This window comes from Lepidochelys olivacea (assembly GCF_965140295.1).
Source record: "Lepidochelys olivacea isolate rLepOli2 genome assembly, chromosome: 2".
Taxonomy (NCBI): domain Eukaryota; kingdom Metazoa; phylum Chordata; order Testudines; family Cheloniidae; genus Lepidochelys; species Lepidochelys olivacea.
The window spans coordinates 4,614,922-4,629,433 of record NC_140412.1 but is presented as its reverse complement, the minus strand read 5'-3'; the positions used below and the strand labels follow the sequence as shown (position 1 = coordinate 4,629,433).

General features: G+C 49.2%; 1 protein-coding gene across 2 annotated transcripts in view; it reads right to left on the bottom strand.

Moving 5' to 3' along the window:
- Positions 1 to 14,512, bottom strand: part of ZC3H3 (zinc finger CCCH-type containing 3) — a 351,773-nt gene that overhangs the window by 46,475 nt on the left and 290,786 nt on the right. For both annotated transcript variants that reach the window (XM_084620589.1, XM_084620590.1), the window contains exon 10: positions 4,373 to 4,557. In XM_084620589.1, the coding sequence (XP_084476715.1) occupies positions 4,373 to 4,557 (185 nt within the window). The remainder of the gene's footprint in view (positions 1 to 4,372; positions 4,558 to 14,512) is intronic.

The following is a 14,512-nucleotide window of genomic DNA, read 5'->3' as shown; positions in this document are numbered from 1 at the left end:
ACACATACAAGCCTGCACGGCTGCTGCCCCTTCTGTTTGAAGAGTCAGCACCCTGGGTTGACATCTTCACCAGCGCTACCTTATTGACAAAAAGCCACCGCCAACAGCTGTTTCTGGAATCGCTCCCTAGATTTCACAGCAAACACTACAGGCAAGAACAACCCTCTCTGATCACTTGCCTGGCAATGGCTGGGCTAGGACTTTGACTTTGCCAAGCTTTGCACCCAGTACTTGTGTCGGCACCTTCCCAGAAACACCAGGAGAATGAGTAAGGCCATCCCATGGCTGAAACGATGACATGGGGAGGCCAAAAGTATAACTGGGTTCAAAAAAGAACTAGATAAGTTCAGAGAGGTTAGATTCATCAATGGCTATTGGCCAAGATGGTCAGGGACGCAACCCCATGTTCAGGGCATCCTTAAACATCTGACTGCCAGAAGCTGGGACTAGATGACAGGGGATGGATCACTTGATAAACTGGCCTGATCTGTTCATTCCCTCTGAAGAATCTGGCACTGGCCACTGTGGGAAGACAGGATACTGGGCTAGCTGGACCTTTGGTGTGACCCAGTATGGCCGTTCTTATATGAGCCAGACACATGTCTGCCCGTATGCAGCCTGACTGAACCAGCCTTCCCTTTGCCCCACCCTGGGCACATGCAGCTAGGAAGGCGTAACACGTTGTGTAGATATTGTGGTATCGAAGTGTAACCCACACACCTCCTGGGTGTGGTGTTCTGTCCCATCTAGTGACACAGAGAGAGAGAGAGAGAGAAAATGAGTCTGCTGTACACCCTGAGCTAACAGCCAGTTAACTTTTAAGTCACGCTGGAGAGGCTCATGCACTAAGCTCCAGAGGTCCCCGGTTCGATCCTGCCCGCTGAAGACCAGGGTCAGGTTGGCATTATATAATCACCTCGCAGCAATTAATCAGTGCTGAGTTTGCCTTAATAGCAATATTCTCATAGCCTCCTTTGTTCCTGGCATGATTTGTTTCTTGTGTTTGTTTCTCACCCTGCCCTCTACTTTCCTGTCCCAGGTCCCTAAGTGAGGGTCAGTCCTAGGAAGATGCCATTGCTTCTGGAAGAGAGGCAGCTCCTGCACTTAGCCCTGAACATGATCAGGGACAGGCTCCATCTGGTCTCCTCTGGGAAAGTATTCCACTGCTGTGGTCCCACTGCTGATAATCCTCTGTCTCTTATTATTTGTATTACCACAGCGCCTAGGAGCCCACTGTGCCAGGCGCTATGCAGACAGAATAGAAAGACTGGCCCTGCCTAAAGAGCTTACAGTCTACGCATGAGACCAGAGATGGATACAGATGGATTGGAGGAGGAATGCAAAGAAACAATATTGTCCCTTGCACCCTAGGCCCATATAAGCTTCCTCAGGCTGGCCTATAGCTGACCTCAGTTCTGGTCCGACAAGACTATTTCCCACAGAGGTAAGAAGCTCATTCTTCACATTGGAACAATCTCCTGAGTGGAGGCTGCTAACCTGTGCATAACAGTGGGATGGGTATTGTGATGTGGATTCATACCCAATGATGGTACAGAGACAAGACCCCCCCAAACTCGGATGTCCTCAATCTCAACAGAAACCTTCTCCCCTGCAAGGAAACGCAAGTGCTTTAGCCACCATGCCTGCCTACCAGCCAGCCAACTCCCTGCACCTGAGTAATTCAAAAACCAGGCCAGCTTCCTGGCTGATTCTGGAGCTCCTGCATTGGGGTGGAGGTGTTCAGCATTGTACCGACTGCCCAGTCCCCGGCTGACAAAGTGTTAATAATTCTCCTCTCTATTACAATTCAGGGAGTTAACAACACTAGAGAAACCTCTGGATGCCAGGCTTGGTGGATTGCCCAGTTAGGTAGCTTGCAGCCACACAGCATTATTAAAATTGAATAATCAATAGACCCCCCCAAGGGCACATAGGACAATGACCTCAACAAGAATCAGATAGTCATTTTATGCTGATAGTTGCTGATGTGATTAACAAAGTACCAAGCAGAACAGCAAAGACATTCTGCACACCTATTATATTTCCACGTCCTTCTCCACCTCGGCCTCCCCTAATGGCTGCCTCTGCATGGGTAGAAGGGAGGCAGGCAGTTGCCCCAGATCTCTGATTGTTGTCTTTTCCTTGCCTTAACTTAGAGTGTGGAGTGATCAGGATCTAACACTCATGTTCTGCACTGGTACACAGGAAAGCTGGGTTCGAGTCTCAGTCCTACCACTTCCCAAGCAGGCAGAAGTGCCAAACAAGCCTCGGAGAGGAAGGATAATCTTGTAGTTATGAGAATTGGGAGTTCTCAGGTCAGTTCCCATCTCTTACCCAGGGTCATGCAGGAAATCTGTGGAAGTCACTTCCCCTTTCTGTGCCTCAGTTTCGCCATCTGGATAATATTTCCTTGCCTCCCAGGAGGAAGTCAATAAATCCATTAATTTTGGGGAGGTGCTCTAGTACTAATGTGGTGAGAACCAAAGAAAGGCCTGAGATTCCACCAACCTTCGGCCCCCATGGCAGGGGATGGGGTGGTTCCTGTTGCTCCATAGCCCCACTTGTAGACTATGGAGCTATCTGACAAGCTCCAGCAGGGACACAGCAACTCATCCCCACTCCAGATCAGAGAGTGGAAACTGCTCTTCTTTTGGCAAGTGCTTTGATCCAGACCCAGGGTGTGGGTGACGCTATTTATTTATTTAGCACGGAGTGATTTAAGTGCATTTGAAACCAGAGAACTACAAGCACCGGAGAGAGCCAGAGGATGCATGGCTCCAGCCCACACAGCCCTGCCGCTGCATTTCAGCCCTGACCTACAATGACCCGCTGCAATGCTCTGGAGCGGGGACTGCCAACGCTGCCAAACTTGGACAGCTCTGCGACAGGACTGACATGTCCGAGGGACTGGGAGCAGGTTGTAGAGCTCATTTTCCTTCATCCCTAACAATAAAGGTGGCAGTGGGTTTGGCCTGACAGCGTGAGATTTCCCACAGGGAGAGAAGAGGCCTGCAGAATAGACGCTGTCCGAACACTTGTGGAAATGAGCCCAGACATGAGAGTGCACCGGACCCGGATTCAGGGGGCACAGCTGTCCTGCTGCGTGAACTTGCTTGACAGTGGGGAGATGCCGTCAGCACAGAGTTGGTGTTTGACACCTTCGCGGCAGGAGCAGGGACTTCTGGACACCCACGTGCATCGGACACACTGGTGACAAGAGGAAAGTGAAGCTGAGCTGGTCACCCTGCCTTTCAGGAAGAAGTGGGCTGCAACGGGTGTGCGGTAAAAGCGGTGGCATGGTGGGGGCATTGAGTTAACACACAGGACTTCCACTTCCGCACAACTCTGTGCAAACTTGGCTTGGGTCCTAAACCAGGGAGAGTTTTGAACTTCAGGAGCCCAGAGACTCTGATACACATGAAGAAAGTACTGGATAGCTTGGCAAGACTCGCCACCTCTGCTCAGGGCCGGAACAGTTCTCAAGCACCTTCCAGGCGAAGATGCCAATGTGCCCAAACTGCAGAACATAAACTACAGACACACAGGGAGCACTTCACCCATTGGTGAAACAAAGCCCCACTCCAGGGAGGGAGCCAGTAACAGCTCACAGGGGTGCTACGGTTTGAGGACAGGAAAGCAAAGAATACAGCCTCCACTTGGAGCTCCAAGAGTACAGGTGGACAGAAAATAATTAGCCAGGACATCAGAGCCAATATTCCTGAACCCTGGTCAGGTGTTTCCTAACTACAGGTGGTTGGGGGCCAGTTTTACCTCTCTCCTGAAAGACAGTAACTCTAGTAGCACACTGCCTGTTGGGGTCAGTGCTAACTCAGAGCTACTAATCAGCAGCTGTTTCCTGGGCAGCTTTCCTGGATGTCTCCCGCCCAAGCACTGACTGGACTTGGCTGAGAGGATCTGTCAAGGTTGCCATAGCAGCAGCCCCAATCTGTTACACACCTTGTATAAAGCACTTTCAGCCCTGTTAGACATACAGTCACTAGCCCAGCACCTCCAACAAAGCTTTTTGCTCTCAGCCCTGCAGAGTTAAAGAGCAAGCGGTAGTCTCTGAAGTCTTGTGGTACCTTTGACAAAATGGCTAGGGGTGTCCTGACGTTTGGGCTGTGATGGTCAGAACTCAAAAGGCGCAGCTTGCATTTCAGGCACCAGAGCAAATCTGAATTGACGACATTCAGGAAATTAGCTTAGCCAAAAAAACCCCCAAAGAAACAGGATACAGCCAGATTCCTGAAACTACAGGGTAAATGCATCACACCATGTGCAGATGAAGAGGAGCCCTGATTGTTCCTCTATGAACCACAGACGAAAGGGATTTATGCAAAAGAAAGAATAGGAGTGTTTTAACTCCCCTTACCTCACTGTCTCCTCTCCCAGCCTCCTCCACTTCGGTGATGACCTGCTCTGGCTGGAGTCACCTGCGGTGCTGGGCTGTCTGGGGTGATGCTTTCTCTGGGGATGCTGGAGTTTGCACTGGGCGCCCTTCGGACAGATGCCGGTCTTGGAAAAGTCTGGGCACACCAGTGTGTGTTTCTTCTTGCACTGAAAAGAAAATTACACAAATCTGTGAAAAACATCCTGGCACTGCAGCTACATACAGAGATGTGAACAAACATAATGCCACTACTCGCTCTGCAATCTATCTGCAAGGAATGCTAATTAATAAAGGCTGTTTCCTTCAGGTGGCACCAACAGATCACTAAAGAAAATGGAACATGAGTTACCTGATGATTTCCTTTCTTCAGGCCAAGACATAGCGCTGTCCCTCTTTTCCTGCAAATCTGGTGGGCAGCTCAGACTTGTCCACTGGGTTCCAAATGCCTAGTCATTGAAATGATTTTCTGAGTGATTTACTGGAAGGTATTGAAGAGTTAACCTGCTGAGGGATTCCTTGGGAATACGCATCTTGTCCATGCAGGAAGGCTTGAGCCTTCTAAGAGCAACGATTTCAGAGACTTCTGGCCAAGGAGACTGTGGCCTGGAAGCCCGTCTTTACGGAGAAGAAAATACAGGGAATAGTTCAAAGGGATGGGCAGTGAGAGGTTGAGGCAATGTGGGTAGATCAAAGATCAGGAATACAGTCCGAAATGAGGGCCTGGATAGACATGTTGCTGTAGGGAACCTTGATACCATCAGAAAATCAAGCAGGAAGTTGAACAAAGCTGGGTTTGTGGCCCCATTTAGAGCTGAGATGCTAAAAGTGGAAAGTCTCAGGCCGAATCTAGGCTGTCCAGAAGAGAAGGCACACTGGGTTTCCTGGAGCTGACTGATTTCCATGGCAGATTTTCTGCAGCTCCTGAGAGGCTAGTCTCATTCCGGGAGCAGAACTCCAGATATTAATCCTCTAGGTGTGTGGAGAGGGAGGTTTGGCTCACTGCTGCCCCAAATATGCTTTACAAGCAGGGATGGTAGTGGATAAGGTGGGGAGTGCTGAGTAGTGGCGCTTTCTGTGCCACCGGAGGCAGAGAATCTGGTGCAAGGAGCCTGGCTAAGCCCCATGGACAACGTGAACTATCTCCAGCGTTTGCAGGAATAGAGATGCAGTCCATGTGTTTCATATAAGAACGGCCACACTGGGTCAGACCAATCTTGCCCAGTATCCTCCCTCTGACAGTGGCCAATGCCAGAGCTTCAAGGGGAGAATACACAACAGGGTAATTTGGAGCGATCCACTCCTGTCTTTCCCCGCTGGCAGTCCGAGTTTTAGGGTCACCCCAGAGCATGGGGTTACCTCCCTGACCATCTTGGCTAATAGCCATTGATGGACTTCTCCGCTATGAGCTTAGCTAATTATTTTTGGAACGCAGTTACACTTTTGGCCATTACAACATCCCTTGGCAATGAGTTCCACAGGTTAATTGTGTGTTGTGTGAAAAAGTATTTCCTCGTTTGTATTATATCTGCTGCTTTGGTGCCTGTTAATTTCACCAGGTGACTGGAGGTTACTTACCGTAACTGGAAGTTCTTTGAGATATGTGGTTCCTAACTGTATTGCACACATGGGGTAAACATACGTGCCACATGCCGAGTCTGGAGATTTTAAACAAGCAGCATCCAGTGGCCTGCACGTGCACAGTACATCTCGTGATCCCAAGCAAGGGTATAAGAGGCAGTGCAGGTCGACAACCTCTCAGTTCCTCTTCTTACTGCAAATCCAACCAGATCCAAAAGGTAGTGGAGAGCAGGTAGTGGAGTACAGACAGGGACCACGGTAACCTCCATTTCTTCTTCAAGTGCTGGTCCCTAAGCGTATTCCACACGTGGATGATTGGCAAGCAGTACTCAGACTGGAAGTGGGTGCCAGGAGGCTGGCAGCAAAGATGCTTGCAATTGCAGTTCCCACCATTGCATCCGTAGCAGAGACCGGGACCAGTGCATAGTGTCTAGCAAACGTGTATGGAGCCCCCGGTGGCTGCGCTGCATATGTCCTGCAGCAGGATTTCGTGCAGGCAGGCTACCCTGGCGGCCTGTGCTCTTGTGGAGTGGGCTGTTATACCACCAGGAAGCAGGATGTGAGCTAGCCTGTAGCACTCGATAATACAGCCTGAAAAACACATACAAATTCTTTGAGAGAAGACAGCTTGGCCACGGGATCTTTCAGCAACGAAGGAGAGCTTCTGATGGGTTTGGTTCTTTACAGGTAAAAGGCTGGTGCACTCCTGATGTCAAGAGAGGGAGAAGCGTGGGGATTGGGGAAAATGACAAGTAACTAAATACACTGGTTAAGGGGGAATCTGGACACAACCTTGGGTAGAAATTTAGGGTGATGGCAAAGGGATACTTTTGTCCTTGTGAAATACTGTGAAAGGAAGGGCTGCTCTGATGGCTCCCAGTTTGCTGACCCTCCTAGCTGAAGTGATGGCCACTAGAAGTGCCACCTTTATGGATAGGTGGGATGTGGAACATGTGACTAAGGGTTCAAACGGAGGCGTAGTAAGTTTTCACAGCACAAGATGAAGATCCCATAGTAGTGTGGGTTTAACACCTGGCAGCAAGGCCTTGGTGAGGTCATTCATGAACTGAGCATAGTTGGGTGCGTGAAGACAGTGCCTGTCTACTGGAGGGAGGAAGGCACGAGTGGCTATGAGGCGGACTCATAACAAGCTGATTGAGAGACTAGACTTGTTTAGAGACAGGAGGTAATCTAAAACAATCAGGATGCTTGAGGGACTGACTGAGGCTGACTGTGCTATATTCAGGTGGAGAAGCATTTTCATTTAGCCGAACAACAGGTTCTGGTCAATTCTTTCCTACTCTGGGTAAGTATAGCCTGGACAGAGGAGAACAAGAGCAATCTACTTCCAATGCCCACCAAACACCAGGGCACGAGAGCTCTGACTGGGGTGTTTGCCCCTGCCCCTGTCCTTTGTGAGGAGATCTGGGAAGGGGTGGATCCTGACCGGAGGGTGGGCTGACACCGACAGAAGCTCTGGGAACCCAAACTACCTGGGCCAACAAGGAGCTTGAAGCATGACACAGGCCCGGTCATGTCATGTCTTTCTCAGCACCTGTGGGAGCCGGGGGATGGGAGGAAAGGCATATCCGAAACCGCTTGTCCACGAGAGTAGGAGAGTGCTGCCTTGGGAGTTGTGGCCTATGGCTTCCCTGGAACATAGTGGGAGGTTTTTGTTCATTTGCGATGCAAGGCGGTCCCACAGAGGTGTGCCCCACCGCGTGAAGATGTCAGTCAAACGGAGTCATGGATTTCCCACTCATGGTCCGCTGAGAAGTGGCGGCTGAGGTCACCTGCTAAACAGCTGTGAATAACCATGCTGTATGCTGCCTGGATGGTGGTGATGGGCCCAATGCACCAGTTTCAAAGCCCAGCTGCCTCCAGACGAAGGAGATCTCGCTCCTCCCTGTTTGTTTGTGTAGACCACGGCAGTGATGCTGTCTGACATCACTTGGATGTGAAGGGAGACAAGGAGTGGGAGGAAGGCCTTGCATGTGAAGGGGATTGCCTGCAGCTCCAGGATGTCGATATGTAGCCTGCCTCCTACGTGGTCCACGTGCCCTGTGCAGTGTGACTGTTGAGGTAGGCACTCCACCCCAGAAGGGACACCTCTGTTACCATGGTGGCACTGGGAGTGGAGTGGAGAAGGGAACTCCCACTTGTACCTTGTCAGGGGACCACCAAGCCAAGGAGACAATGATCCTGGTGGGAATGGTCACCTTGGAATTGATGTGGTGTTTGTGGAGTGAGTAGACTGAATTGAGCCAGGCCTGCAGGCAACACAGATGAAGGCTGGCAAAGGCTCTCACCTAAGTACACACTGCCATATGACCTTGGAGTGATAGGCACAGAGAGGGTAAGCAGGACTCAAATAAAACATCAAAAGTGGCCCCTAGCAGCAGGCTGGAAATGGGTTGCAGTCGTGGTGGTAGAGGGGCCAAAACATGAGGCCTCTGAGCCTCTGTTGCTTATGAGGAGGCTCAGCAGGACGCTGGTAGAAGGATGCATGAGGAGAAGGAGGAGGTGGTGGTGGTGGTCTTGGTTTATAGGTCTGTCTCTTATGCATCCTCCTTGGGGCCCAGGGAGCAGAGGGCAGACCCTGAGTCCTTTAATGAGTGGAGAGAGTCATCAGTCTTCTTGTTAAAGAGGTTGGACTTGTCAAAGGGAAGATCTGGAATAATGTTCTGTACCTCTCTGGGGAAGCCTGAGGATTGCAACCATTAATCCTTCTCATAACAATACCAGTGGCCAAGTTCCTGGATGCTGTATCTGCTGTATCAACTGCAGCCTGAAGAGCTGTTTTCATCACTAGCTTGCCCTCCTTTAAGAGGGAGAGGAAGCGGGTTCCATCATCAGAGAAAAAAGTTTGTCTTAACAGGCCGTCAGCCTACAGTAGTTATTAAAGTCATATTTGGAGAGAAGGGCCTGGTAATTGGCAAGGGGGAATTGCAAGCCCGCAGAGGAGAAAACTTCTCTCTCCCAGAGGTCCAGTTTCTGGGACCCCTTGTCTGGTGGGGTGATTCTTAGGTATTGAGACCTCTTACATTCCGTAGCAGCCTGTGCCACCAGGGAGTTGGGAGCAGAGTGGGAGAACAGAAATTCAGCCCCCTTTGCTGCAATGACATTTCACAGAGCCGCTCAGCCTTTGTAGGTGTAGGGGCACAGGATGCTGGGGTGCACCACACTAAGCTCACTGTTCCAATAGGGCCTCGTTGACTGGGAGAGCCACCTTACCTGGGCTCCGAGGCTGCAGAATGTCCAGCAGTCGGCGCTGTGGGTCTGGGACTTCTTCCCGAGATATCTGGAGACCACCAGCAACTCTGTAATAAGTCCTGATGCTGTCTACGGTTGTTTGGTGGGGATAGGGAAAGAGAGACAGCATCATCTGGAGAAGAGGAGATTCCTGTCAGAACCATCAGTACCTGCGGTTCCGGTTCGACATCCTCCTCCTCATACACTGACGGAACCAGTTGTTGATGCATAGGAGAGGAGTGGTAAAGATTACTGAGTGGGTCCTGGACATCTGGTATAGGGATCCCATGGCCCCCAAAAGGGCCAGAAAGAGGGGCCAACCATTTGAGGAGGACTCCATGGAATGGAGAACCATTGGTCCCCAGGGAGGTCATGTCCATGAGGGTAATGACCATGAGTCCTGGATCGCCTGTCTGGACTTGGCTCTCTTCAGGGGGTATGAAGGAGGGATCGACTAGTCAGATCCATCTGAACCTGAAAATTGCTCCTGTTGGAGCAGCAGAGTTGTTGGTACTGAAGCAATCCTGTCTGATGGTTGTAAGTGAGATGGTCCCTGAGATGCCGAAGTAGGATCATCGACTAGTGTAGCAGTGTCCCTTAGGAAGGCTGGGCTAGAGAAGAGGGGAGACTGCGGGCAGGGGAGGAAAATATCCTCCAGTGCTGTGTAACTATCCGTGCGTCCTGTTGGGGGCAAGAGGGTGTTCCAATGGTTGGCACAAATGTTACCAGCACACCCCGAGTCGTGGCGTGTTCTTTGGGTGGACATGTTGGTGTCACTGAGTCCAGACCTGCACCTGTGGATGGGACTGGTAGGTGATGGCATTTATGCTTCAGTACTGAAATCACCAAAAGAACTAACAAATCCTTCCTCCTGCGCACTTTACCCTCACCCTCCAGCCTAGGGTTGCTTTGTTTTTTTTTAATTTACTTTTTATTTTTGCAGGATCTGGGACAGGAGATGTAGTTTTTGAAGTCCAGGACTCTGGCCATAGTCCCAGACCACAGGGAAAGATTCCCTACTCTGGGGAAATAAAAAAAAAAACAAAAATAAACACTAAACTATACTAAAAACTGTAAGGATACTAAGCTAACAAATAACTATTTACCACCTTTATTTGAAGAGTCTCTGAAAGATGAAAGAGAGAGGCCACTAGGCTCTGACTCAGTCAGAAGGAACTGAAGGGGTGTCAACCCCCACTGCTGTTTATACCTTGACTCGAGAGCATGAGGCGATCTACTGCACATGTGTGGGCCAATGGACACTGGCTGTTAAATCTCCTGACTTGGGTGCATACGTACCCCACGAGTGGAATACTCATAAGGACAGCACTCAAAGAGTCACTCCAGGACTCTGCATTGTGAGAAAGGGTAAACAACACTTCTCTATTTACTTTCTCCACACCGTTCATGATTTCATAGACCTCCATCATATCCCCCTTAGTTGTCTCTTTTCTAAGCTAAACAGCCCAAATCTTTTTAGTCTCTCCTGGTATGGAAGCTGGTCCATACCCTTGATCATCTTTGTTGCCCTTCTCTGAACCTTTTCCAGTTCCACTATTTCCTTTCTGCGATGGAGCAATCAGAACTGGACACAGTATTCAAGGTGTGGGCACACTATGGATTTATACAGTGGCCATTTCGGATTAGCAAGATCCAGGACAAGCATATCTAACAAACAATTTCCCCTCCTTAGATCACAAACACCCCCCTTTACTATTAAAACTCCCAGGTTTTGCAGTGCCTCCAGCTAGGACAATGAAATGAGACTGGGCAGCCTGCCTTTCTGTGTACAGCCAGTTTTATTTTCTAGCTCTAATTCACTAGCTCAGAGCTCTTATTGTGCTGGGTTTTCAGCCCTGCAAGGGACGTGTCAACTGGGGGACTTGTGGGGAAGCGTTTAAATTGACACTTAGAAAAATTCCTCCCTTGAGCTCCCAGCATCACTTGGATCTTTCCCAGACTGACCTCCATGCCCCAAAACATCCCCCTGATTCTGAGCAAGGCATTTGCTAGAACTGGCTGGGTTGGAAGAGACCAGGCTGTAGCGATGGGCCTCATCTGCGTATCTGGGCACTGCAGATCATTCCTCCTCACCAGCCCCCAAACTGGCTCCATATATCCATTGAACAGGAAGGGAGACAGGATGGAGCCTTGTGGGACCTCAGGTGAGGATAAGGCAAAATTGCCTAACACCACTCTCTGGGAACGGTCATTTAGGAAGGAACAGAGCCACCCAAGAACAGCCACATCCATTCCTGCTATGGTCTGCTTTCGAAGCAACTACACCTCATGACCAATGTGCCATCTTCTCTGTACTCAGGTCTGCACCCAGACCAACAAGCATCAAGGAGATCTGAGGCGTCTAGGTATTCAGAACTGTCTCAATGAAAACGGAAGATCAGATCCTGGATGATAGTTAGTCAGTTCATCAGCATGAAGAGATTGTTTCTTTAGCACATTCCTAGTTGTGCTTCATATCATTAGGGCTACATTTTTACGTATGTGCATACAAAAATGCACAGGCATAATCTGTTCAATTATTGCAATTACACACACAGAGACAATAACCTAGCATGGAAATGAATAATTAGACATCCAGCTGATCATTTGCACATGCAGCTGCAGTAACTATGTGAGCAAACCATGCAGACATAGTCATAAAGAAATCTCATATTCCAAAGCATGAACTAGAGAAGCCCTAAGGCTGCAAACCTGATGGCTGCATGTGACCATAATACTGTAGAGCAATCATAGAATCATAGACTTTAAGGTCAGAAGGGACCATTATGATCATCTAGTCTGACCTCCTGCACAACGCAGGAGAATCTCACCTACCAACTCCTGTAACAAACCCCTAACTTATGCCTGAGCTACTGAAGTCCTCAAATCATGGTTTAAAGACTTCAAGGTGCAGAGAATCCTCCAGCAAGTGACCCGTGCCCCATGCTGCAGAGGAAGACAAAAAAACCCAGGGCCTCTGCTAATCTGCCCTGGGGAAAAATTCCTTCCCGACCCCAAATATGGTGATCAGCTAAACCCTGAGCATGTGGGCAAGACTCACCAGCCAGACATCCAGGAAAGAATTCTCTGTAGTAACTCAGATCCCACCCCAGCTAATATCCCATCACAGGCCATTGGGCATATCTACCGCTAATAGTCGAAGATCAATTAATTGCCAAAATTAAGCTATCCCATCATAGCATCTCCTCCATAAACTTATCGAGCTTAGTCTTGAAGCGAGATATGTCTTTTGCCCCCACTGCTTTGCTTGGAAGGCTGTTCCAGAACTTCACTCCTCTGATGGTTAGAAACCTTCGTCTAATTTCAAGTCTAAACTTCCTGATGGCCAGTTTATATCCATTTGTTCTTGTGTCCACATTGGTACTGAGCTGAAATAATTCTTCTTCCTCCATGGTATTTATCCCTCTGATATATTTATAGATAGCAATCATATCTCCTCTCAGCCTTGTTTCGCCTAACCAAAAGAAGACAAGCTCTTTGAGTCTCCTTTCATAAGACAGGTTTTCCATTCCTCGGATCATCCTAGTAGCCCTTCTCTGTACCTGTTCCATGTTTAAGAAGGATGAATTCAATGTAATGCAACTTTTATTTCAGCATTTGTACTGAGGATTTGCATCATTACAACTGATTATATACAGATAAGCCATTAAAACAACCACTTTAAAAAGTATGTTACCTGTCCAAAATGGTTACAGATCATAAGAGGAAAAATACACCATTGTGAAAATAACCTGTCCTCCAGTACTGGCTTGGCCCTGTATCCAGACCTGAGTTCACCAACAATAACTTACAGCTGACCTGACTAGGGGTATGTCTACACTATGAAATTAGGTCGAATTTATAGAAGTCGGTTTTTTAGAAATCGGTTTTATATATTCGAGTGTGTGTGTCCCCACAGAAAATGCTCTAAGTGCATTAACTCGGCGGAGCGCTTCCACAGTACCGAGGCTAGAGTCGACTTCCGGAGCGTTGCACTGTGGGTAGCTATCCCACAGTTCCCGCAGTCTCCGCTGCCCATTGGAATTCTGGGTTGAGATCCCAATGCCTGATGGGGCTAAAACTTTGTCGCGGGTGGCTCTGGGTACATATCGTCAGGCCCCCGTTCCCTCCCCCCCTCCGTGAAAGCAATGGCAGACAATCGTTTCACGCCTTTTTACCTGAGTTACCTGTGCAGACGCCATACCACGGCAAGCATGGAGCCCGCTCAGCTCACTGTCACCATATGTCTCCTGGCAGACGCGGTACTGCATTGCTACACAGAAGCAGCAACCCATTGCCTTGTGGCAGCAGACGGTGCAATAGGACTGGTAGCCGTCATCGTCATGTCCGAGGTGCTCCTGGTCACTTGTGTGAGGTCGATCAGAAGTGCCTGGGCAGACATGGGCGCAGGGACTAAATTTGGAGTGACTTGATCAAGTCATTCTCTTTAGTCCTGCAGTCAGTCCTATTGAACCATCTTATGGTGAGCAGGCAGGCGATACGGATTACTAACAGTCCTATTGCATCATCTTCTGCCAGGCAGGCAAGAGATGAGGATGGCTAGCAGTCCTATTGTACCATCTTCTGCCGAGCAGCCATGAGATGTGGATGGCATGCAGTCCTTCTGCACCATCTGCTGCCAGCCAAAGATGTAAAAGATAGATGGAGTGGATCAAAACAAGAAATAGACCAGATTTGTTTTGTACTCATTTGCAAACCCCTCCCCCGCCCCCCCCCGTCTAGGGGACTCATTCCTCTAGGTCACACTGCAGTCACTCACAGAGAAGGTGCAGTGAGGTAAATCCAGTCATGTATCAATCAGAGGCCAGACCAACCTGCTTGTTCCAATAAGAACAATAAGTTAGGTGCACCATTTCTTATTGGAACCCTCCGTGAAGTCCTGCCTGAAATACTCCTTGATGTAAAGCCACCCCCTTTGTTGATTTTAGCTCCCTGTAAGCCAACCCTGTAAGCCGTGTCGTCAGTCGCCCCTCCCTGCGTCAGAGCAACGGCAAACAATTGTGCATCTGAGTTGAGAGTGCTGTCCAGAGCAGTCACAACGGAGCACTCTGGGATAGCTCCCGGAGGCCAATACCGTCGAATTGTGTCCACAGTACCCCAAATTCGACCAGGCAAGGCCGATTTAAGCACTAATCCATTTGTCAGGGGTGGAGTAAGGAAATCGATTTTAAGAGCTCTTTAAGTCGAAATAAAGGGCTTCATCGTGTGGACAGGTGCAGGTTTACATCGATTTAACGCTGCTAAATTCGACCTAAAGTCCTAGTGTAGACC